Raw genomic sequence first — 24,428 nt, forward strand, 5'->3', positions numbered from 1 at the left:
CTTGGACTCCTGGCCTCAAGCAATCCTCCTGCCTGAGCCTCTCAAGTAGCTGGGACTACAGGAGCGCACTGCATCAACTGGCTTGGCTTTTCTGGTTACTTTTAATTAGATAAAATTCAAGGTGATTCATTCAGCCTCCCCTCCCTCACAACATTCCTGACCACTAGGTAGTCTTCCAGCTTCTGTCTGACTTGGGGGATTGGGGATGGGTCACTCTAAGGAGTTCCAATGTCTGGGCCCAAACCAGTCTCAGATCCTTAAGAATGGATGCTGATCTCATTGGTGTCTCTTGGGGTAACAATCAAGTCATTCTTTCTCCACACAATATTTGAAATGTTGACAAGTTTTCTCTTGTATAGGTTAAAGAGCCCTAATACTCCTTCACCACTTCTCATATGAGGTCCTCTCTGGAGGTTGACTCTGTTCTTTAGACTGGGTGTCCAAATTTGCACATAATGCTACGAGTGTGAAACAGTAAGCCTCTGGGGGCTTTTCTGAACACTGTAATACCATTAACATATATCCTAAAACTGTCTTCTCTCAGTTCTGGCTCAAACTGAGTTTAAGGTTAAGTTACTTACATTTATCCTTACTTTTTCTTTTTAGTCTTGGCTACATCATTTCAATCTGTTTAGGTTAGATGAAATAGTTTGAGACAGGGTTTCACCACTGTTGCCCAGGCTGAATTTGGATTCCTGGGCTGAAAGGGATCCTCTGGCCTCAGCCTCCTGAGTAGCTGGGACTACAGACACACACCACCTCGCCCAGCTAGATGAAATCTTATTTTACCAAATAAATGTACTGGGTAATTCTTCTAGTTTTGTGTCAGCTGCAAATGTGATAAACAAAAGCTCTCATCATTTTCATCTATGCTGAAAAACACTGAATGAGACTGGGCTAAGTAACACTAGAGTTCTCCTCCCAGGCAGGTAGCAGGTAATTCATATCTCAGTATTCTTTGGCTACAGTTGCTCCAATCAGCTATTAGGTTATTAAGTATGGAATGTCCAATTTCCTTAAGTACAAAGTTTGACAGTCGGTATCCCTGACACTATGACACTTTTTTATTGTGAAGGTACATCCTCATTCTTTCAAATGAATGTTTTTGCTTGTGACTACCTTTATGCTCTCAAATATTTTTTAAGAGCATATTTTGTGAAACCATGGATAAGTCAAAAATTCATGTTTTTGAATATGAGTTCCCTTGTGGAACCAATGCAGTGCAGACAGCTTGAAATATCAACAAAGTGTTTGGGAAGGATGTGGCTAATGAATGCACAGTATATTGATGGTTTGAGAAGCTCCCTTCTGGTGATTTTAATCTTGAAAATGAGCCACGTGGGTGACCGGAGACCAAGGTGGATAACGATGAGCTGAAAGCTGTAGTGTAAGTGAATCCATCTCAACCTACGCATAAATTAGCAGCAAGGTTTGACGTTACTATTCCAACAATACTGGACCATTTGAAACAAATGGGCAAGAAGCTGGATAGATGGGTTCCGCATGAATTAGGCATCAGAAGAGAAATCGTCTCGAAGTTTGCCTTTCTCATGTCACAACATAAAGGTGAACCATTTCTACATCGTATTATGTAATAAAAAATGGATTCTTTTTGACAATCACAAGCATTCAGCACAACGGCTGAAACAAGGTGAAGTGGCAAAATGCGGTCCAAAACCAAATATTCATCAAAAAAACCTAATGGTGTGTGTTTGGTGATCCAGCATTGGTTATTATCCACTACAGCTTCATGAAACCTCATCAGTCAATTACAGTGGATGTCTACTGTAACCAATTGGATGACATGATGGGGATGCTTGCGATGAAGCAGCGAAGACTGGTCAATAGAGACAGGCCAATCCTCTTGTTAAGACCACATGTCACAAAAAACAATGCTGTTCAAACTACAGAAGCTGTATTTGGAAACTTTCTATCATCCACTGTATTCACCAAACCTTGCACCAGCTGACTACCACTTACTTCTTCCAGGATTTGGACTACTTCTTGCAAGGAAAAATATTCAATTCTCAACAAGCTGTGGAAAACACCTTTCATGATTTCATTGCCATTTGCTCTGCAGGCTTCTTCGCTGCTGGCATAAGCAAGCTACTGTTAAGATGGCAAAACTATGTTAATAGTTTAAGCACATACTTTGCTTAATTGTACTGCTTCTTGTTTGAGGTGTAATAAACTAAACTTTTGATTCAAAATTGGATATTTCATATTTAATGACCTAATATAAATCCATGTAATGAATTATAGCTAGATAGGAGGAATAAGTTCTAGTGTTCTATACCATTGTAGGATGACTATAGTTAACATTATATAATTTCAAATAGCTAGGAGGATATTGAACATTCCCAACACAAAGAAATAATGTCTGAGGTGATGGATATGCTAATTACCCTGATCTAATCACTATACACGTATCAAAGCATCACTCTGTACCCCATGAATATATACAATTATTCTTTGTCATTTAAAAAAACCCACATAACAAGTAGTAAAGACTGTCAGATGCCTTGATGCAATCAATATATCCAACTAGCATTTCCCTGATATACATGCACCTTAACAAAAGATAAAATGAGCTTGGGCACAACTTGAACTGAGTAAGCCCGAAGATCACATCAGGGTTTTTTTTGTTTTTTTTTTTTTTTAAGTATCGTAGCTCCAAATTTCATTACTTATTCTAGCCAGATATAACTGAAATAAAGGTATCCAACTTTGCTGAATCCAGGTTGTTTTTCTAGAACTAGATCAAATTCACCTTTAAGAGAGAGGACCAAGAATTTGCCACTGCACAAACAAGTGAACAGGTGAAAAGGACTAGATTGAGACAGCTGGGAAATGTGCCCCGAAAGAACAGAGAGCAAGTAGGAGCTACGTTTATTGTGCAAGTCTGTGTTGCTGTAAACAAGAGTCAACTACAATGTGTTCTGTTTCTGCATTGTTAATCTTGAGAAATGTGAAAACCACCATGGGAAGAAGAAAATGCTGTATTAATGTAAGGCGACAATTCTTAAGGTAAAATGAGACACTACGATAACACTTTTTCACACCCCAGCAATCAAGGTGACAAAACCAACAATCATTTTTTGTTTAATTCTTTTCCAACTCTACAGACATAATTCTGCTTTCACCTTCATCACATTTTCATATGGTTTTAACAGGGGAAACACTTCCTCTTCTAAGAATCTCTGTACCTGTTTCAAAGAGGAAAGCAAACATAAGACAAAAGAAAATGTTAAGATATAAGTAGATAATACCTTTTCTAATGTCAACTGATATCACCGAGACCTAATGTGATAAAGCTTTTACTCCATCACTGAGCATCTGTTTTCCTTAATTGTCTATCAGAAATCTCTCCCTAGACATAGGCGACTCAACCCACATGCCCACCATCCTTCCCCACAAACCAACCCCGCCTGTGTTCTCTCAGTTGGTCCCACCATTTCCACCCCCAAGTTATTAATAAAATCACCATGGCCTCTCCCCTTCCTCCCTTCCAGCCCTGTTCAACCAGCCACTAAGAGATTAACAACCCCCAACCCCTCGTCTACCACCACTGCCTCTGTCAAAGCCCTCATCATCTATTGCTTACGAGTAGCCTCTTCATTGGTCTCTCTACCTCCAAGTTTTAAGTCTCTAACGTTCAACTTTGACGTAACACCTGAGTGATTTGAACATAAAGGACAAACTCCTGTCCTCAGCTTGAAACCCAGTTACTACTTCTGGGGCACTTGCTACTCCAGCAACATTCAACTGATTGTAGTTGCTGTCACACGTTAGAGGTCTACGTAGTTTGCCATCTCCTCCCAGCCTGGCCTTCCCAGGCTAACTCCTACTTGTCAGCTGAGACATGATGTCTTCTAGGACGTCTTTCCTAACTTCTACCACATTCTGCCTTAAAAGGGATATCTCCTCCTTTGTGACCCCCCTACCCCCCAAAAGATGTACTTCCCTCAATCCCTACATGTACTGCTTGGTCTAATAATGACATATTTACAAGTCTTTACCATTAAGTTTTGAGTTCCATGAAGATAAAGATTATCTATTCATCTTTAAATCCCCAGAATTAAATAAAATACTTGAACACACACAGAGCACCTAGTATGTACTGAGTAAATATTTTTGAATTAACGTTTCTAGTCTTTTCCAAAAGGTCAGCAGGAAAAATGACAAAATATTTACTGAGCATCTACTACGCACCAAGCACTTATGCTAGGCATTTTAACCCTCATAACACCACTATGAGATATATTATTTTGATGCTGTCAGACTGTAAATGCCAGAAGTCAGGACTGAACCCAGATCTACCTGACAGTAAAACCCAAGTCTTTGTCCATTACAACATATTCTTGAGACCAAAAGAGAAGCCCAAGAAATCCACCAGGGGAAGTACTTAAGGCAGCTCAAAATAGTCAAATCTTTACATTTTAGCCAGCAAGCATCTCTGATTTCCATTCTTTTTTTTTTTTTTTTTTTTGAGACAGAGTCTCACTCTTTTGCCCGGCTAGAGTGAGTGCTGTGGCGTCAGCCTAGCTCACAGCAACCTCACACTCCTGGGCTCAAGCAATCCTGCCTCAGCCTCCCGAGTAGCTGGGACTATAGGCATGCACCACCATGCCCGGCTAATTTTTGCTATATATTTTTAGTTATCCAATTAATTTCTTTGTATTTTTAGTAGAGACGGGTCTCGCTCTTGCTCAGGCTGGTTTTGAACTCCTGAGCTCAAACAATCCACCCGCCTCGGCCTCCCAGAGTGCTAGGATTACAGGCGTGAGCCACCGCGCCCGGCCCCATTCATTCTTTTTATTTTTCAGGACCTCTAAGGCAATCTGATTTCTTTCTAACTAGCCCCATTCCCATCATAAAATAGAAACATCAAGACAGTATGCCAGGCTCCGCAGCCCAGCAGTGTGAAAAGAGGGCATCTAGGGAAGAACCCCCAGAAGAGTCCTGATGGATGCTTACCTGCTGGGATGCGCGACCAGTGAAAGAAGAAGGATCCAGTAAACGGTCCAAGTGGGAGTGAATGGGTCTGAAATAGGCATCGGCCTGGATCCGCTCTATGAGGTCATTGTCACCCCCTTCCTGCTTAACCACAGCAGCTGCCTGCTGGGAAAGCACTCTGATTTTCTCATGGCAATCCTGGGAAGGCAGTGAAGTGGGGTCAGTTCACTACTAACAAGGCATATGAACATGCTTAAAAAGTCATCACATACTTCACATCCATGCTAGTACACAACACCCCTCTAGGCTAAAGTGGTTCCCTTCAGTCTGAGTCCACTAAGATCTCAACTCTCTGACCACATCTTCGGATGAACCGGAAATGAGTGCCCACCTTGCCCTGAGCTCTTCTTTAAAGCCTTATTGCTTCCAGCTCTCTTCCCATCACTTCCTATGGAATTTCAGACCTCACTCCTTCACTGAGAGTGGACTTTTTCTACAAGTGATTAAGTGATTGACTTTTAATAAACTGAGTTCACCACAATCACCTTTCAGAGATAGCAGAGTATGGTCACTGCTCTGTACCAACACTGTGACTGAAGGTAACACCTTCCTTCCTCCTTTCTTCTTCAGGGAGGAGAGAGCAGGACTGAAGGTGCACTCTCAATTTATCCAGGAACATGAGGGGTTACAAACCTGGCGGCTACCCCCAGCTTTGACCATGGCCATGATGATATTCTCTGTGGCCATGAAAGGCAGCTCTTGCCGAATGCGCCGTTCAATTACCTAGAAGAAAAGATGAAATGAATGGCCAATCAAGATGCCTCAAGGTTACAAAGGCATACACACAGCAGGATATACCAACTATCTCAAGCAAAATGCAGGGACACAAACTACAGTGTTTATGGAGAGTAGTGGGTTGTTTTTGTTCTATATGGTACTTCTCAGTTTTCTTATTAATTCAGAGATTTATTTTAAATTTAAAAAAAGACTATTGATTTATTAAGTAAGAAAGCTGCTTCAGAGGAATGATTCCTAAAACCAAAATGTGTTACATTTCAGTGCCCAGTCTTAAGAGCTAAGTATATCATGGGAAAGAACCAATCTGCTATGGACTTAAAAACAGGCAAATGGAGCCATTACTGTGCCTAGTCACACCAGAGATAATTCGTGTTGGTAGATAGTTCAAGGCAATTGAAAGTACTATGTCCTTTTTCCTTCTTCTGTAAATGTGTCTATGAATTCCACAGAGCTCGTTCCCTAGAGCTTATGTCATGAACTCAAGGATATGCTAAGTTGGGACGAATTTCGATTAGACCAGAATACAGCACCCACAACACACTCCAGAGTAATCCTCTTCCCACATTCCAACCCTTCCCTAATAATTTACTTTTTTGAGGCCTCTTACTTTGGGGTACACCACCAATCCTTCAGAAATGTTCTGCAGCGTATTCAATATAGTATCTGCAGTAAGAAATGCCTCAGCCAAACAGATACGTCTAGAAAACAAACAGCCATTCAGTTATCTCTTTAAACAAATAATTTCAGTGAAAAGCAGGGTGTGTCCCAAGAGGCTGCCCTATTGATATCTCATGCCATATGTACTCTAGACAATTTCCTTCAGTCTCATGACCAACTACCCCAATGTCCTCATGACCCTCAACTCTATCACCTCCAGTCCAGACCACTTGCCCAGGCACCACACCTTATACCTGAGAGCTCCAACTGGTCGACCCATAGGCACCTCGAACCCCAAACTGAATTCAGCCACTTTCTCATTGCCTCCCACTTACCACGGCAAACCTGCTCTTCCTCTCCGTTGTAGCCCCTGCCTCAGTGAATGGCACTAGCACCCCCATCACTGGGTTCTTTATACTCACTCCAGCCAACCACCAAGGCTGGCCAATCTGCCTTTGACTCTGTATCTATGTCCTTCCTCTCCATTTACATGGCCACCGTACCAATGTGGACTTGGGACTTTTAAAAGTACCCTCCTAACTTGTTCTGACCTGATCCATGTGCCCTTACAGCTGATTCTAGAAAGTGTTGCCAGGGTGTTTTAGCAGGCATATCTCACTAGGTCACACCTTGCTAAAAAGTTCTCAATGCCTTACTTATTCTTAGTGAGTTCACATGACTTATTTCCATAGATAAACCCAGGATTATGCACAGATCCTAGAGAGCTGGCTTTAACTACACAACCTTATCCACTCAAGAAAGCTGAGTACAATGCGAGAGTAATGTGAATCTGCTTTAAACGATTATATACATAAAGGAGAAAACCACGTGCAAGCTGGCACCTTATTTATAGTTACACACATGACTTCTGACTCACCTCATAATTAATCAAGATGTCACTGGGCCAAGACACCACATGTGATATCTATTTGCCTTCAGGATTAACAGTTAAATTCCTTTTCAGGGCCTATAAGACCCTTCATAGATGGGCTACCACCTGTGATCATGATCTGCCCCATACTGACTTCGTTCCCCAGCACTACGCAATAGTTAGTAACTCCATCAAGCGTTTTTTGTTTTTTTTTTTTTTTTTGAGACAGAGTCTGACTCTGTTGCCTGGGCTAGAGTGCCGTGGCATCAGCCTAGCTCACAGCAACCTCAAAATCCTGGGCTCAAGCGACCCTACTGCCTCAGCCTCTCAAGTAGCTGGGACTACAGGCATGTGCCACCATGCCCGGCTAATTTGTTTTGTTTTTTTCTATATATTTTTAGTTGTCCAATTAATTTCTTTGTATTTTTAGTAGAAACGGGGTCTCGCTCTTGCTAAGGCTGGTTTCGAACTCCTGAGCTCGAACAATCCTCCCACCTCGGCCTCCCAGAGTGCTAGGATTACAGGCGTGAGGCACCACGCCCAGCCTGTCAAGCGTTTTTTCTCCTACCTTTGTGCCTTTATACATGCTCCCAATTTTGTCTTTAAAAAAGGCCTGTATTTCTTGTTTGTTTGTTTGTCTTTTTTGAGACAGAGCCTCTGTTGCCCCGGCTGGAGTGCAGTGGCTTCATCATAGCTCACAGCAACCTCAAACTCCTGGGCTCAAGCGATCCTCCTGCCTCAGCCTCCCGCGTAGCTGGGACTACAGGCACACACCATCATGCCAGGTTAATTTTTTCTATTTTTAGTTGCCTAATTTTTTTTTCTATGTTTAGTAGAGATGGGGTCTCCTTCTTGCTCAGGCTGGTCTCCAACTCCTGAGCTCAAGCAATCCTCCTACCTCGGCCTCCCAGAGTGCTAGGATTATAGGCGTAAGCCACCATGCCTGGCCTTAAGGCCTGTATTTCTAACGGCTTAAGGCATCACCTCTAACATGACACTTTCTGATTCCTCGAACGCTACTCCTCCCACTTTGCTCCCACAGTACCCTGTACACACTTCAATCATAACACTTATCACACTGTCCTTCTTTTTTTGCCTCCCTGCTGGACTCCAGGCTCCTTGAGGACAAGGAGGGAAGGTAGAGATGTTCAAAAACGTCCTTTTGCTTCTGTGCTCTTCCTTTAGTCCTCCTCCCAACTTGCTGTATGTGACATCCCTGTGCCACTAACCGGTTGGCACTATCATCCAGCGTGCGTTCAAACCACTGCACAGATGCTGTCTGCAGTGGGTCCATGACAAGGGTCATCAGGTGACGGGCAAGACTGCAGCACCGTTCTGAGCGCATGGGGTTCCGCTTGTATGGCATAGCACTCGAGCCTGCCACGGAAAAGGACGAGATGCAGAGGCAGAAAGACTTCAGAGGAGAGGAAGTGTGCAACACACTGCTGGGTGAGCTGTCAGCACATGTCCACGAGGCTCTCCAGCAGCTCTGTGGTGCTCAAGACCTCTATATAACACTCACCAATCTGCTGTTTTTCAAAGGGTTCCTCCATCTCCTTGAGGTTTGCCAGGAGGCGTATGTCGGTGCAAATCTGAGGGAAGCAGGGAACAAGCATCATTCCACACGGTCCGTGTGCACGGGAGTCTGGGGCAGCAGATAGGCCAATGGAGATGATGAGCTTTTTAGGTGTCCTGTTGCAGAGCTAACGACTAGCACATCCTCCCCAAGAGCTCCTGCAGAGTATCTCACTCAGACTACTCTCCACTCCCAAAGAGCTAGGATGACAAATTCAAGGAGCATGGAAACACTTTTGTGAAACACTACTTACAACATCATGGAAAGATAATAGCAAGATTAACTTTAATATGTCACTGAACAAGATGGACATTTTGCAGTCCTTGGAGTAACTTTAAAGAGAATGCCAAAACTAGTCTTTCCCTCAAACACACCTTAATTTAAGGGCTCCATTTACAGGCCCCAAATTGTAAAACTGAAGTATGATATCTCTTGAGAAAGACAATTAAGTAAAATTCTGATGCTGATTCAGTCTGTCGGTGGTGCCCAAAGCCCCCATCCCTCACCCTACAAGCTATCGCCACTCACCTTGTGCACTGATGCCCCCAGGCTAGCCAGCACAGACAGAACCTCGATATCCACTTTTCGTGTATACGTCTGCCCTGTAATAATGAAACTCCTGGAAATAAATAGAAAATAGTTCAAAGCTGGGCATGGTGGCACATCCCTGTAGTCTCACCTACTTGGGAGGCTGAGGTGTTCAAATTCCTCCTGGGCAACATAGTGAGACTATGTTTTAAAAAAAAAAAAAAAAAAAAGAATTGGGCCAGGTGCAGTGGCTCACCCCTGTAATCCCAATGCTTTGGGAGGACAAAGCAGGAGGACTACCTGAGGCTAGGAGTTTGAGGTCAACCCAGGCCACATAGCCAGATCTTGTCTCTAAAGAAAAATGTTTTTTAAATTAGCTAGGCATGGTAGCACACACCTGTAGTCCTAGCTATTTGGGAGGCTGAGGTGGGAGGATCCCTTGGGCCCAGGAGTTTGAGGTTTCAATGAGCTATGATAAGGCCAATGCACTCTAGCCTGGGTGACATAGTGAGACCTTTTCCCTAAAAAAATTAAATTAAATTAAAAAATTGTACACAAAATGTGGCTCTGTCAAACAAACAAGCAAAAGCAGGTCCTGAGAAAAACCCTGGTCTTACTGGCACACTGTATCACATTGAACCCAGAGGACCTGACTGGTAATTTGCTCCTGGAACAAACTGGTCTTCCACCCTTTTTACCAATACTCAGGAAGCTGTCCTGATTGAGGAAGAAACATGGTCCAGTATGCCCATGTCCCGCCAGAGCTGGATGGAAGTGCCGGGGAGAAGGAACCATTGTGCATGGAAATGGAAACGGGTCAGATTTAGTCTAACCCACTGGAGGCCTTCAGTAAAGAAATAAAAACAGCAACAACATGGGTAAGGGTACTCTGAAGAAATCAGAAGTAATTTTTTTCTTATAGATTATAAGCAAATAGAATCCAGACTATGAGAAAATAAGACTCAAGCCAGAGAGAGAAGGAAATGGGTAGAAAAACAGAGGAAGAAAAAGTCAAAAAAGTTAAGGTCCAATCTAGAGACCTTCATCAACTTAACAGGGAGGCCAACAGTTGTCCCATTTACCTACCTCTTAAATCCTGCCTTTTCTGTCACCATCCTGTCAAGCTGTTCTACCTTGAAGAAAAAAGACACATCCGTACAGAAATCCAGGATAAGATTATCTCAACCTGTCATCCTGCCCAGATCTCAGCCCTCCAACCTCCTTCCAATCCAAACCCCACCCCCCGCCCCCATCCTGGATCAATCTCTATTAATAATCATACTGGGGGTCAGCCTTTTCTCCTGGGCCTCCTCACTGAATTTCAGTATCCCTCAGGTCACTTTCAGAATACCTTTTGGTCATCTCCCTCAAAGAGTTGCAAGAAGCTGGCCTGAGTGCCAGTGGTGCCCTTCACTCCGCGGAAGCGCAGGTCATCTCGGACACGCTTCAGGTTCTGGAGATCAATGCAAAGATCTTGAATCCAAAGACAGCAACGTTTCCCAACCGTGGTCAGCTGAGCAGGCCTGAAAATAACCCAATGGTAACGCAAAATTGTCTGACACCAAGGCCTTACTTCATCAAAGCTTCATTGCTTCTTTTAATAACCGCTATTATCCACGGCAGGGGGAATGATTAAAGTAAAAGTTGGAGGGCCAGGCGTGATGGCTCGTGCCTATAATCCCAGCACTTTAGGAGGCTGAGGTGGGAGGGCTGCCTGAGCTCAGGAGTTAGAGACCAATCCGGGCAACAGCAAAATCCTGTCTCTACAAAAAAATTTTGAAAAATTAGCCAGGCACGGTGGCGCATGCCTGTAGTCCCAGCTACTTGGGAGGCTGAGGCAGAAGGATCGCTTGAGCCCAGGAGTTTGAGGTTGCTGTGAGCTAGGCTGATGCCACGGCACTCTAGCCTGGGCAACACAGTGAGAATCTGTCTCAAAAAAAAGAACTAAAAAGTTTGAGTGAATAATAGTTAAGGAGATTCAGTGTCATTTATAAATATTCAAAGATTAAAACTAAGGGGCTATTAGTATAGTTCTTTCTTCAGCAAGAGGCAATTTAAAATAAGGGCAGAGACAATGTCCATTTTGTTCATGGCTATATTCCCAGACAGTGGTAAGAAATATATGGGATACTCATATAACATTTGCCAAGTATCTAATATGTTCTTGCTATTGGAAACACAATAGTGAACAAAACAGGTAAAGTCCCTATGCAATGGAGCTTACGCTGTAGTGTAAACAAGTAAAGAAAAAACAAGGTGACTGTAGATATTTTAAATGCTAAAAGAAGAAAATGAGGATCACAACGGAGAAGGCTATTCTAGATTGGCGGCAGAGGAAGGCCTTTGTGAGGAGCCAAGATCCAGTGAGGAGCGAGTCATGCTATGGAGAACCCCAAAACACATGTAACCGAAGGACTCTATCATTACAGTTAATGGCTTTGTTTCCAGTGTGATGTCTCAATCAATCCACTGAAGGTCTGTTTCTGAACATAAAACATAATTATGAATAAACTACAATAATGTCCAAGTTTTAATTAGCCCACGCCAAATGGAATTTCTTTCCTCTTAGGCTAATGATACTGACAGCAACATCGATGCACACCAATAGGAATGTCTACAGTAAGCACATCACAAGCTACAGTAGATCCTCAAATTAATCTCATTGTTTTCCTTGTTAACTCCTGCTAATAGATTTGCATGGGCTTGTTCACAGCAGCATTATTCATAATAGCCATAGAGTGGAAATAACCCAACTGTCCATCAACCAATGAATGAATGGGTACAGAAAATGTGGCACAGCGGTACAATGGGAATGTTATTCAACCATAAAAAGAAGTGAAGTTCTGACACATACTACAACATGGATAAATACTGAAAACATCACACTAAGTGAAAGAAGCCAGACACAAAAGGTCACACATTGTACAAGATTCTATTTATATGAAATGTATAGAATAGGCAACTCCATAGAGACAAAAAATAGGTTAGTGGTTGCCAAGGGCTGGGGAAAGGGGGAATAGAAGTGACTGCTAATGGGTATGGGGTTTCTTTTTAGGATGACAGAAATATTCTGAAATTATGTAATAGTGGTAATGATAGCATAACTCTGTAAATATACGAAAGATCATCGAAATGTACACTTTAAAATGGCAAATTTTGTTATGTGAATTATATCTCAGTAAAGCTTTTTCTTAATTGCATGGACTGACCATTTTCAGAGTTCCTAGCACCTGCTAACTGTGGCAGCCAATACCTTTCCTTATGCTAACCCCAGAATGCAGCTGCCTTCCCTGGGCACTCTCCCAGAGGCAGGAGAGACAGAGGAGCTGCAATATGGATGATGCTAGGTGTGTGGGGAAGCCAGCAGAAGGCAATACTTTTCATAGTCAAGCCACAGCTGCTGAGCACTGACTCCTTCACATGAACAAGTTCTTCACATTTCTGCTACCAATAAACGTAAGCCCTAACTGTAAGGAAGATTAAGCTCAACAGGTGTTCTTAAGTTATGAGATGGTATCTCTGTTGCCATAGCAATATGCTACCAAAACATAAGTCAGATATGAATACACCACTACTCCAACAACATCAGCTACCTGTCACTAGCATTCCAAAATGACATCATCAGCTTCTTTTTTCTATTTTTTTTTTTTTTTTTTGAGACAGAGTCTCACTCTTTTGCCTGGGCTAGAGTGAGTGCCGTGGCATCAGCCTAGCTCACAGCAACCTCAAACTCCTGGGCTCAAGCAATCCTTCTGCCTCAGCCTCCCAAGTAGCTGGGACTACAGGCATGCACCACCATGCCCGGCTAATTTTTTCTATATATTTTTAGTTGTCCGATTAATTTCTTTGTATTTTTAGTAGAGACGGGTCTCACTCTTGCTCAGGCTGGTTTCGAACTCCTGAGCTCAAACCATCAGCCCGCCTCGGCCTCCCAGAGTGCTAGGATTACAGACGTGAGCCACCGCGCCCAGCCTTCTTTTTTCTATTTTTGAGACAGAGTTTCACTCTGTTGCCTGGGCTACAGTGCCATGGCATCAGCCTAGCTCACAGCAACCTCAAACTCCTGGGCTCAAGCGATCCTCCTGCCTCAGCCTCCTGAGTGGCTGGGACTACAGGCACGGGCAACAACAGTTAGCTAATTTTTCTATCTTTAGTGGAGATGGGGTCTTGCTTGCTCAGGCTGGTCTTGAACTCCCAACTTCAAGCAATCCTCCCGCCTCAGCCTCCCAGAGTGCTGGGATAACAAGCATGAGCCACTGTGCCCAGCCATCATCAGCTTTATAAAAGGGCTTTATTCAATAATTATAAAAATACTTACACATTTTAAAAGTCAAAAATAAAAAAACTAGAAAAAAATTACTCCATTATCTCATAAACCAGAGTTACCAATGTTTACATTTTAATATACTTTCATCCAATCTCTGTGCAATTTATAAGCTCTTTTCCCCCATAACATTAAGTACATTTCCACGTTATTAAGTCTTGTGAGCATCATTCTAATGGTTGCATATTATTGCAACTTATGGATATACTATACCTTATTTAATTATTCTCTTATTTTTGGACATTTAGATTGTTTCCAATGCTTATTATCATAAGAAATATTTTTTTAAAGCTCTTTATACTTATTTCCAAATGTTTCCCAGACGAACTGTTAGATTTACTCTCTCACCAGTAAGGCTTTTAAGGTGGATATCAGGCTCATTCCTTATAAGCATCCCAAGTTACCTGCTTAAGTTATATGTTAATATCCTTCACCTCAAGGTTACCATGGAAAAGGGAGAACTGAAGAAGTAACTGGAAGCCACATGCATATACACAAGCCCAACTCCCAAGAAGTAATCTTATCACTTACTGGAAATGTGTGAAACCTAACGTGGGTAGATCAGCTCGTTCCTTAGCAAAGTTGGCAAGCCGAGAGATCACTCTGGCAAGCTGTAAGAAAGATCATGTGGTAGAAAGAGGGTGAATTCAGGTTGAGTTCATTACATAATAGGAACTAAACTTTTAAATAATTTTATATAAAATTAGACCTCTAGCTCATGAAAGGCAGCAGTCATTTCTTTTCATCTTTGTATCCTGAAGTGCCCCATAGAGTTCATAGCAACCAACATCTGAAAACTGAGTTGACTACCTAAAAAGTTATGAACTATTTTAAAACTACTGCAGAAAACCAGGACAAAATCATAATCCTGACCGACACGTTCCAGCGACATGCCTTTGCTTCCTTCATTCAAAAGGCTATGCTTCAGCTGGTCCGAAGGTAGTGAGTTATCTCACTTGATTGTTCACAGTCAGTTACAGATTGAACTCCTTGTTCTACTACTTAACTCCCCCTCCTCACTACTGCACTTGACAAGTCTAAAAAAAAAGAAAAGAAAAAAGCTATCCTTCAAAAAGGCTTCGCTTACAGTGTTTTAAAGAGGCAATTAGTTCTACAGGTTAGAAACAGGGTCATTCACCTGAGAAAATGATAATCTATGTAGATTTATACTAGTTGACTTAGTCATAATTGGAACCCATCTCCTTTCACAGGGAATCTAAGGTTGGTAGGAAACGTCTGCCAACTCCTTACCTTTGGCAAAAGCAGGTCAAATGCATTTCTAAGAACAATCAGGTCCTACAAAGTAAAATGCAAAGGTATCATATTAAAGAGCTTTGCTCACACGATATTGTGCAACACTTTTTGGCCATCATGGCTGGGTGTCTGAGCTAGCAACCTATCTTACCATTAGCAACCCACTATACACACCTGAAGATGTTAACATTAAGTTGTTCTCTTCTGATTACCGTTTTAAAAACAGACCAACTTAGAAAGCAGTACTACTGGGATCTACAAGAAAAAAACCTTTATACTCATAAAGCCCAACCTGGTATCTAAAACGACCAGAAAATGTGCAAGTCAACAAGGTTTATACTATCCCAGAGAGGAGTGGTTGAGTCTCTGAGGACATTCCATTGGTTCCTCCTCCCTTTTTCTCACCTATAGTCGCTAATAAGGAAAGGCATAACCCAGAAGAACATCAAGGTTTAGGAAACTTAAAAAGCTGCTACTGAGGAAGATAAGAGATGTATGTATCTCAGGCAACTCCAACATGTGCTTGTAGAAAACAGTAATTGCTGAGCCCAACTACACACTGAGTAATTTTTAAAAGGACTTTCCAAATAAGATCGTTGTTCTCCTCCAATTATCTTACCATGATACAACGATGCCTTTAATTATGTACCACTTAAGGCTAAAAAGTATTTGGGACAACTTAACTTCTGGCACCATGAGTACACTGTGATTAAGGGCACGAGTTTTGGAGTCATTCTTCCTGAACTTGTATCCTTTCTAGCTGTGTAATCTTGGGCCACTTCTTTAAACTCTCTCTCTGTTTCCTCATCTGTAAAAATGAAGATAATAAAGCCAGACCCCAAAGACCATGTATTCTATGACTCCATTTATAAGAAATCTCTAGAAAAGGCAAAACTACAGAGACAGAAAGCAGGTTAGTGGTTGTCTGAGACTGGAGGCAGGAGTAGGGGCTGACTGCAAACAGGTGTAGGAGAACTTCTTAGGGTGAGGGGTACACTCTAAAACTGGAGTATGGTGAAGGCTGAACAATTGCATACATTTACTAAAACTCACCAAACTGTACATTTAAAATGGATACATTTCACTGAGTTAAAAAACTTAAGACTGTTTAAAAGCAAAGGTAATAGCATCTATCTCATATGGTTTTACTGTAGAATAAATAAATACATACGAAGTGCTCGCAATAGTACTTGGCACCTAGTAAACTTTCAGGAAAATGTTTGCTGTTACTTTTCCATGTCTGACTATAAAACACTTTTGCTAATTAAAAGTTTCATTTAACTATTACAACGCAACCTGTGAGCTATGATCTGCACTCTAGCCCAAGCAACAGAGCAAGACCCTGTCAAAACAAAAGACTGATAATAATGCAGTCCTCCTTTCTTTTTAGAAGCCACAATGAAGAGTTAGTTATAAAGGATGTTGAATAGAAAAGCCCTTTGGAAAATTATTAATACCTCAGCCCCTAAAAGGCTTAAGACCTTGGCTTATGTACAGCATACCAATGCATAAGCAGTATCTGTAGATCTTATTTTATGGAGGTCACTAGGTCCTTACAGTTTAGAATGGAAGGATACTAAAAGCATAAAATTTCTGCGTGTTTTCAGCCAGGACATCCCTAAAAATAAAGATCTATGTAGTCACTTCCTTAACTGGACATCATATAAAATTTATAAGTGCATTATAAAGACTGAGTCCCAAGTATAAACAATATGGGTTCCTACTGTATTATCTCCAACATAGCAGGAGGTGGCACCAAGATGAATAATGCCTGCAGCTTTTGGACAGCAGTGGCCAAATGTGTGCACATGAGCCATCACATCGTGTCGTAACTGTTTCTCTTCCTCAGCTGCCATCTTGAAGTCGATGTTGTCCAGGTTTGATTTCATCTCTTGGATTTGTTCATCTGTGATAGGCAAACCCAAAGTCTGCAGAATAGGCAAAATAAAATTAATTAACCTTAATATCACTATTATTTGAACTGAAGTGACACCATGAAAAACTTGGTTCATGTTAGCATTTATGCCCTATCTCCAAATTCTTAAATTAAAATTTAGGTGGCACAACCTGTAGTCCCAAGAAGCTGAGGTGGGAGGATCGCTTGAGCCCAGGAGTTCAAGGCTGCAGAAAGCTATGATCGCACCACTGAGCTCCAGCCTAGAACAGAGTGAGATCCTGTCTCAGAAGAAAAAAAAAAACCCAGAGGGCAACCAAGCTAAAAGCGGGGGCAGGAGGTTGGGGGGGGCAGCCTTTTCAATGAATCGTGGTAAATTATATTCTAAGTAAACGCCAATACATAAAACAACAATACAATCCTGGTCTTGACTGCTCCCTCTGTCCCATACCTCTGCTTAGCTCATGCCTTCACATGTTCTGGGCTCAAATGTCATCTTCTCAGAGAGGTCCTCCACGACTTCAATGTAAAACAGCTTTCTATGTCACTGATCTATCCCTTTAGCCTGGTTTAATTTAGAGTACTTAGCTCTACCTGACATTTTTACGTATTTATTAGCCTATCCTTTTCCTCTAGAATGTATACATGAGGGGAGAGCTTTGTTATATTTACTGCTTAATCCTTACTGCTTGACACACAGGTGCCCAAAGTGTGGCAGCTTTACATTTTACCCAGACGAATTCAGAGAAACCAAAATTAAAAGTTCTGTTAAGTAGTTTTTTTTTTTTGAGACAGAGTCTCACTGTGTCGCCCGGGCTAGAGTGCCGTGGCATCAGCCTAGCTCACAGCAACCTCAAACTCCTGGGCTCAAGCAATCCTACTGCCTCAGCCTCCTGAGTAGCTGGGACTACAGACATTCGCCACCATGCCCAGCTAATTTTTTCTATATATTTTCAGTTGTCCGATTAATTTCTTTCTATTTTTAGTAGAGACGGGGTCTCGCTCTTGCTCAGGCTGGTTTCGAACTCCTGAGCTCAAACAATCCGCCCACCTCGGCCTCCCAGAGTGCTAGGATTACAGGCGTGAGCCACCGTGCCCGGCCTTGTTAAGTAGTTTTGCCAGCAAATTCAGTGCAACTGAAAGCAATTCCAGGGGATACTGATAAGAAAAGAAACACATCAACATCTTAAATTCATCTATCACTGGAAAAATTAGGCTGGCAAAAAAATAGGCAGCTCAGAACCCCGGATCCAAGGGCTGAAGATACACAGTGGTGAACTTGAAACTCACAAGGCCTGACTCTGGGGAGGATCTTGTATCTTAGACCTGGTATTGTCCAACATGGCAGCTACTAGCCAGATGTAGCTATTTCAATTAATTAAAACTACAAAGTAAAAATTCAGTTTCTCAGTTGCACTAGCCACATTTCAGAAGCCACCTGTGGCAGAACTGCCTGGAACCTTTACAGCAGAAATGACATACCAGGCCTCCTCCCAAAGCAAAGAAGCAGGGGGCAACATGGCCATATTACTTCCCTCCCCCAAGCAATTTATCTTCCCAAAATTCATACTGTCCCTATAGCTGATTTTCAGCATTCCTCCTAATCTCTCATTCTCCAATGTTTTTTAACTACTAAGTTACATAATTTATGCTAATTGTGACACCCTGGTAATCCAAATCCAAAACTGTATGCATTTCAGACAATGTATGGACCAAACAGAGGAAAGAACACATATTCAGACTCTACATTCCAATTCCAGCTTGAAGCCATTTACTACCTATGGTGTGACTCTGGCAAAGTCTTTCTGAGCGCCACTTCCCTAATCTATAGCATGGAGTATCAAATGAAATAGAAAAGAATACATATTAGGACATCACAAACCACAACACACGATTAAGGTCTATCTATTACTATCATTATCTGAGCCAATAGTTGATAGTAAATTTCTCTGTGCCTCCAGTCCCTCATCTATAAAATAGGTACAATAATACCTCTTACCCTCCAGGGTTGTTTTGAGGATTAATGAGCAATTATATGTTCAGTATTAAAACAGTGCCTGAGACTCGGACTGTTCAAGTCTTAGATAATACCAGGTCTAAGATATAAGGTCCTCCACAGAGTCAGGCCTTGCGAGTTTCAAGTTCACCACTATATATAACTATGTAACTGTCTGCTATTATTATACTGTACCACTGAAGTTTCTGGAGCACAGTGATGAGGGCTGGGCAGGGAATCTAGGATGAAAGTTTCCCGTTTGGGGAGTTTCATGGCACCATGGTCGTCCTAGGCACTACTCAGATTGTTTCCATTTTTACTACGCCATTTGAGAGGACACTGCCAACTTGCTTGTTGTGGCACTTTCCTCTGAAACTTGAGAAGAAACAGCTCTTTTAGATCATCTTCAGTTTCCTTCCACTCCTACGGGAAGGCCCCTCTGAAGTTATTTCTGAAACCGTTGGGCCAAGTAGCTCTATACGCAGCCCTTAGCCCTGGCCAGATTCTCCCTCCTCAGAGGCAAAGTGTAGCTGAATGAGGCAAAAACAATGGCCTTAAAAACACGCATTCCAGTCCTGTCACTAACTCACAAGCCTGTAAAACACAAAGTGGCTAAGCACTCAGCCCAGGCTCTGGACTGAATCCCGGTTCAAATCCCAGTTCCGCTCTTAATATCTGGGTGGCTTAAGGCAAACAGAGCGCTCTGCAGGACTGGTGTTCTTCCCTGCCATGTGGGAAAACCACCACCCAGCTTGCAAGGTCTTTATGGATTAAACGAAAAAAGATCTGTGAAATCAGCACAATGTCACGTTAACAAGCGCTATCTGTGTTTACTCTTGCAGAACGGCCAAGATGAATTCCCTGAAACGACTGACTGCATTTCTCGCAGCCTCTTCCATGTCTCGAATCCTTCAGGACTAAAAACACGTGAGGCAACAGGTGTCGACTCCCGGGCCTCCCGCCCTTGCCTTCCTGGGGCCGCAGCTTCTCAGAACAGTGAACACCCGAAAATAGCCGGCTAAGCCAAGCCCGGCGCGGAGCCCGGCACGTGCTGGGACGATCCCGCCTCTCCCCGCCCGGCCCCTCCGTCCCGTGGCCCGTTACCTGCTCAGCCTCCGCCAGCCACAGCCAGAGTTGCCGCCATGTCCGGAATTTGTACTTGTCGCTAAACACGAAGCACATCTCCGGGCTGGCGTAGCGGGAGGCAAGCGGGGAGCGGTAGCTGTCGGACCCGCCATAGTCACCACCAGCAGCCATGCCGAAGCCGCGACCTCGCCGCAGCAGACAGGATGGGCAGGAGCGGAAGCGGAAGCCTGGGGGCCAGAGTGGGGCGGGACTTCCTCCACTTAGTCCCGCCTCCCTGGGGGGTTCCGGGCCGTGAGTGCTTATGGTTTGCAAAGAGGTGCGCCAGCTGTCTGCTGCGAGAAACGTGCTTAGCGCTTCCTAGGTCATTTAACCGCTCTGCGCCTTAGTATTTCCATGAGGAAAAAGGTATCTGCCTAAGGTTGTTGTGGGGATGCAGTATTAGAGTGATGTTTGGTGCGCATAGGAGGCTCTGTTCGCGTTTGCTGTTATTGTTACTGTCGTCTACCCCACCCAACACCTACTGGCTGACACGCACCAAGCCCAAGGGAAATCGGCATTTATTACGTGCCTAGTGAGCCCCTTGCGTCAGATTTCGGTGAAAATGGATTTAGACAAGCGCCTCCAGTTGCGGGAACTGAGAGTCATGGAAGCTGAGTGACTTGCTGAAGGCCAGCTCGCCAGCTAGGAAGCAGAGCCAGACTTAAGACCCAGATCTGCCCCACTTAGGAATCTGCGCTCACACACCATACCCGCTCACACCGAGGCGTGGTGAAGGCATTCCCCTCCACCCTCCGGCCTGGAACACCTCTTTGTTTTCTGACTACCGCCTACTTAAGACCCAGTCTAGAAAATGATTGATGGTGCCACTCTCTCCTCTTTTAAGCCAATAATCATAAAAACCATTAATATTTATGAAGGTCTTAATAGGTATCAGGCACTGTCTTAAGTACTTTACACAGGTGACCTCATTAATCCTTGTAACAATCCTGAGTTGTTCAGGTATTGTTAAGTGAGGCAATACAAGTAAAGTTCTTGGTACAGTGCACAGAGTAAGTGCTCAATAAATGATAGTCATTATCATAATTCCCATTTTGCAGATGACAAAACAAGGCCTTGGTGGGTGGAGTGCGCTTAGATTGCTCACATAGAAGGGTAGAAGATCCAGGTACCTGATTCTTAACTGCTCCAAATGTGCCCTTTCCTGTGTGCTACCGTAGCAGGTACTAATGCTGGTTGGAAATTACCTGTTTCTGAGCTCCTCACTAAAATGAGACCTCCTGGATGAATTCCACTTTGAATTCCCAGCTTGTTTGCTGAAAGTGAACTTCCCTTTTCCAATAACTATAATACGTCAAGAACATTAAAAGTTACTGACTATATTTCAAGACTTCAAGATTTCTTCCTTGCTGGGTATTGGTGGCTTGAGCCTATAATCCCAGTAACTTGGGGGACTGAGGAGGAAGGTTTGCTTGGGCCCAGGAGTTGGAGACAAGCCTGGGTGATATAGTGGGACCCCATGTCAAAAAAACAAACAGCCCCCCCACACACACACACTCACATTTACCAGAATTCAGTGTTGCTTGCATTTCCCATTGATTCCTATTAATGGCAAATTTGGTGGGGGCAGGGATCACTCTGTGTCCCTAGCACCAAATCTTGCATAATGTAGGTTCTCAATAAATGATTGCTGGATAAATAAATACTGCCTCAAAGGAGTCCAGCCCAGCAAGAGAAGTAAGTCCCACACTAGCCATGATAGGAGTTAGAGTCTGACACTATACTTCCCTTTTCCCCAACCTCTCTCATACCTCCTCAGTGTCCTCATTCCCAGGCTCCTTCATGTCTCCATCTGAACTCCAGAATTAGCAGTCAGAATTGACTGCAGTGCTACTTCCAGAATATCTTGGCCATCAGAGAAGCCCATCAGTTACCTGGGCTCATCAGCAGGTCCTCTTCCACCTCCTCTCTTGAGCTGCAGAGGACCAGTTAGGGGGTTAGGGAAGACACATTCCGGAAAGACGAAAAATTTGCTCCCTGCAACTCCCCACTTGTCACAGAGCACTTCCCCACCTGTCATTGCTTTGATGTACTGTGATAAATTTACTGTTCTCACTTTCCACCGTGACCATTGCAAACAATTATCTCCTCATTCTTCCAGCCCTCTCTCCTGCCTCTACTTCACTTTGCCATTACTTTTCCTCCTCAAAATAGGAGTTTCTACCTCCAGTCTTCTACCTTTTCATTCGGGAAACAATTTACTCCTTCAATTATTTTGTCTTGAATCTTTAATCTCTCTAGTTCTGCCTCCCTTCTCTGACTTTTATAAATTTGTTATTTATTTTTTTGAGACAGAGTCTCACTCCGTTGCCCAGGCTAGAGTGCAGTGGTGTCATTATAGCTCACTGCAACCTCAAACTCCTGGGCTCAAGCGATCCTCCTGCCTCAGCCTCCCGAGCAGCTGGGACTATAGGTGCATGCCACCACACCTGGCCAGCTGTTTTATTTTTTGTAGAGACTGGGTCTTGATATGTTGCCCAGGCTGGTCTTGAACTCCTGGCCTCAAGCAATAGGTGTAAGCCACCACGCCTGGCCTCTGTTTTTTGTTTTTTTTTTTTAGATACATGGATCTCTTCCACTACAGGAACATCTTCACTTGCCCTGGTATCTCCCTAACACGGAATCCTCTTTTTCTGGCTGCCTCTTCAACAGCCAAAAGAAAAAATCATTTTTTTATCCCTCTTGTGCCCTAATTCAGGGAACAGGTCTTCTGATTGTTTTCTTTGTATCTTTTTTTATTTAAGGCTTTTAAAAACTGAGTTTCTTAAACAAATTGTTGATGTAACATCCTGTTACCCATTAGGATCATTCATACCACAACGGTAGATATGATGTGCCAGGCATTAGTCTAGACACTGGGACAGAGTGAGGCTGGAGTGGAGAGGATAAAGGTAAGAGGAGAGGGAGGTAAGTTTGGAGAAGTAGATGGAAGCCAGACAGTGAGAACCTTGTTGGAACTAAGGATATTTCCAAGGAGGAAACATATATAAGTAATGGAAAGCTACTAAACAGCTTTAGGCTAGAGGATGACTTCATCAGATTTGTGTTTTGAAAAATATCACCCCAGATATTATGTATAGAATGGATTGGGGGTAGGGGAACTGGAGTTAATGCCCAGTGAGACACCAGTATGGCTAATGCAGTGAACTAGATAAGACCTAGTGGTGTAGGTGGTCTAGCTTGGAAGAGGAAGTGGCTAAAGAAAGGAGGAAAAGAGATGAAGAGGTACAATCAATCCAGTTTGGGGATGGATTAGTTAAGGGGATTAAGGAGGAGCCACTCAAGGATGCTCCTAGGTTTTTAGGTTTTATTGTTGGATGGATGGTGATGTCAGGTACCACGGGGTGGGAGGTGGTGCAAGCAGACAGATCAAATTGTTTTGAATTAATTGAGTTTTCGGAGTCAAGATATCCAAGTGCTTCGAAATGCTGAGAAGACAATTGTATATATAGGTCTGGAGCTCAGTGGTAAGGGCTGGAGATATAAATTTAGGAGTCATTAGCATATAGATGGTTAATTAAAGCCATAGGGGTTTTAGGCCCTGGAGTTGGTGAACAACACAGAATTCTGCCTTCTTGGTGCTTACATTCCAGTGAGGGAGATGGATAAAAGTGATAAGTTCCATGAAGAAAACACAGCAGGACAGGAGCACAGAGAGTACCTTAGGGTGGGGATGGACTAGTAACAGCTATATTTGGACAGGATAATCCTCACATGTGGTCAGAGACTAGGGGAAAGCGCATTCCAGACACAGGAAACAAGTTTAACAGTCTTGAGGTGGGCAGAAGCTTGGTGTAATTAAGAAAAAGGAAAGCTAACAGGGATAGTGTGAGATTGAGTTCAGGGGACTCGGAACGAGATCAGATGGTGTGTGATTTATGAACAGTGTGGTATGGAGTTTGCATGCGAAGTGTTACGAAGAAACCACTGGAGGGTAGTGACATGAACAAATTATGGCTGCTGTGCAGAGAACAGTGTGCCGTGGGGTGAAGGTGAAGATGGTAAGACTACTGGGAAGCTGCTGCAGTGGTCCAGGTGAGCACGCAGGTGATTGGACTCGAGTTGGTGGTGGTGAGATGTCCGAGAGGTGACCATACGTGGATGTGCATTCGGAGCTGCAGGACTTCCTGACGGAAACGTGAAGCTGTGGGTTTGAACAAACAGGTGAACAGTGGTGCGGTTTACTGAAATGGGAAAAAGACTGGGTAGAGTAGATTTGAGGGTGGAGGGATCTGTCAGTTAGAAATAGGCAATCCAGTAGTTGGACAGATTTGAGAGGTCAGGTCGGAGATACAGTTTGGGCAGGACAGTCACATATGGTAAAAACATGGAGCTGGGCCGGGCGCGGTGGCTCACGCCTGTAATCCTAGCACTCTGGGAGGCCGAGGCGGGCGGATTGTTTGAGCTCAGGAGTTTGAGACCAGCCTGAGC

General features: G+C 43.2%; 1 protein-coding gene across 1 annotated transcript; it reads right to left on the bottom strand.

Annotated features, from left to right (window-relative positions):
• Nucleotides 1-3,086: 3,086 nt before the first annotated feature.
• ADSL (adenylosuccinate lyase) lies at nt 3,087-20,163 on the bottom strand. The gene is made up of 13 exons (XM_012638089.1): nt 19,959-20,163; nt 16,689-16,892; nt 14,962-15,006; nt 14,242-14,321; nt 10,738-10,909; nt 10,473-10,519; nt 9,387-9,477; nt 8,805-8,874; nt 8,512-8,659; nt 6,362-6,452; nt 5,650-5,739; nt 4,978-5,154; nt 3,087-3,206 (listed from the first exon to the last, which is right to left on the bottom strand). The coding sequence occupies exons 1-13, from the start codon at nt 20,109-20,111 to the stop codon at nt 3,120-3,122; spliced, it is 1,455 nt and encodes a 484-aa protein (XP_012493543.1). The 5' UTR covers nt 20,112-20,163; the 3' UTR covers nt 3,087-3,119.
• Nucleotides 20,164-24,428: the final 4,265 nt, after the last annotated feature.

Source organism: Propithecus coquereli, unplaced genomic scaffold (assembly GCF_000956105.1).
Source record: "Propithecus coquereli isolate 6110/MARCELLA unplaced genomic scaffold, Pcoq_1.0 Scaffold126, whole genome shotgun sequence".
Classification (NCBI taxonomy): Eukaryota; Metazoa; Chordata; class Mammalia; order Primates; family Indriidae; genus Propithecus; species Propithecus coquereli.

Excerpts from the sequence above, each read along its gene's own strand:
- ADSL (XM_012638089.1), bottom strand. The coding sequence starts at position 20,111 with ATGGCTGCTGGTGGTGACTATGGCGGGTCCGACAGCTACCGCTCCCCG. Across the intron at positions 15,007-16,688 it reads GCTATGTTGGAGATAATACA|GACCTGATTGTTCTTAGAAA; the intron begins GTAGGAACCCAT and ends TTTACTTTGTAG. Across the intron at positions 10,910-14,241 it reads TTAGGTTTCACACATTTCCA|GCCTGCTCAGCTGACCACGG; the intron begins GTAAGTGATAAG and ends GGTTATTTTCAG.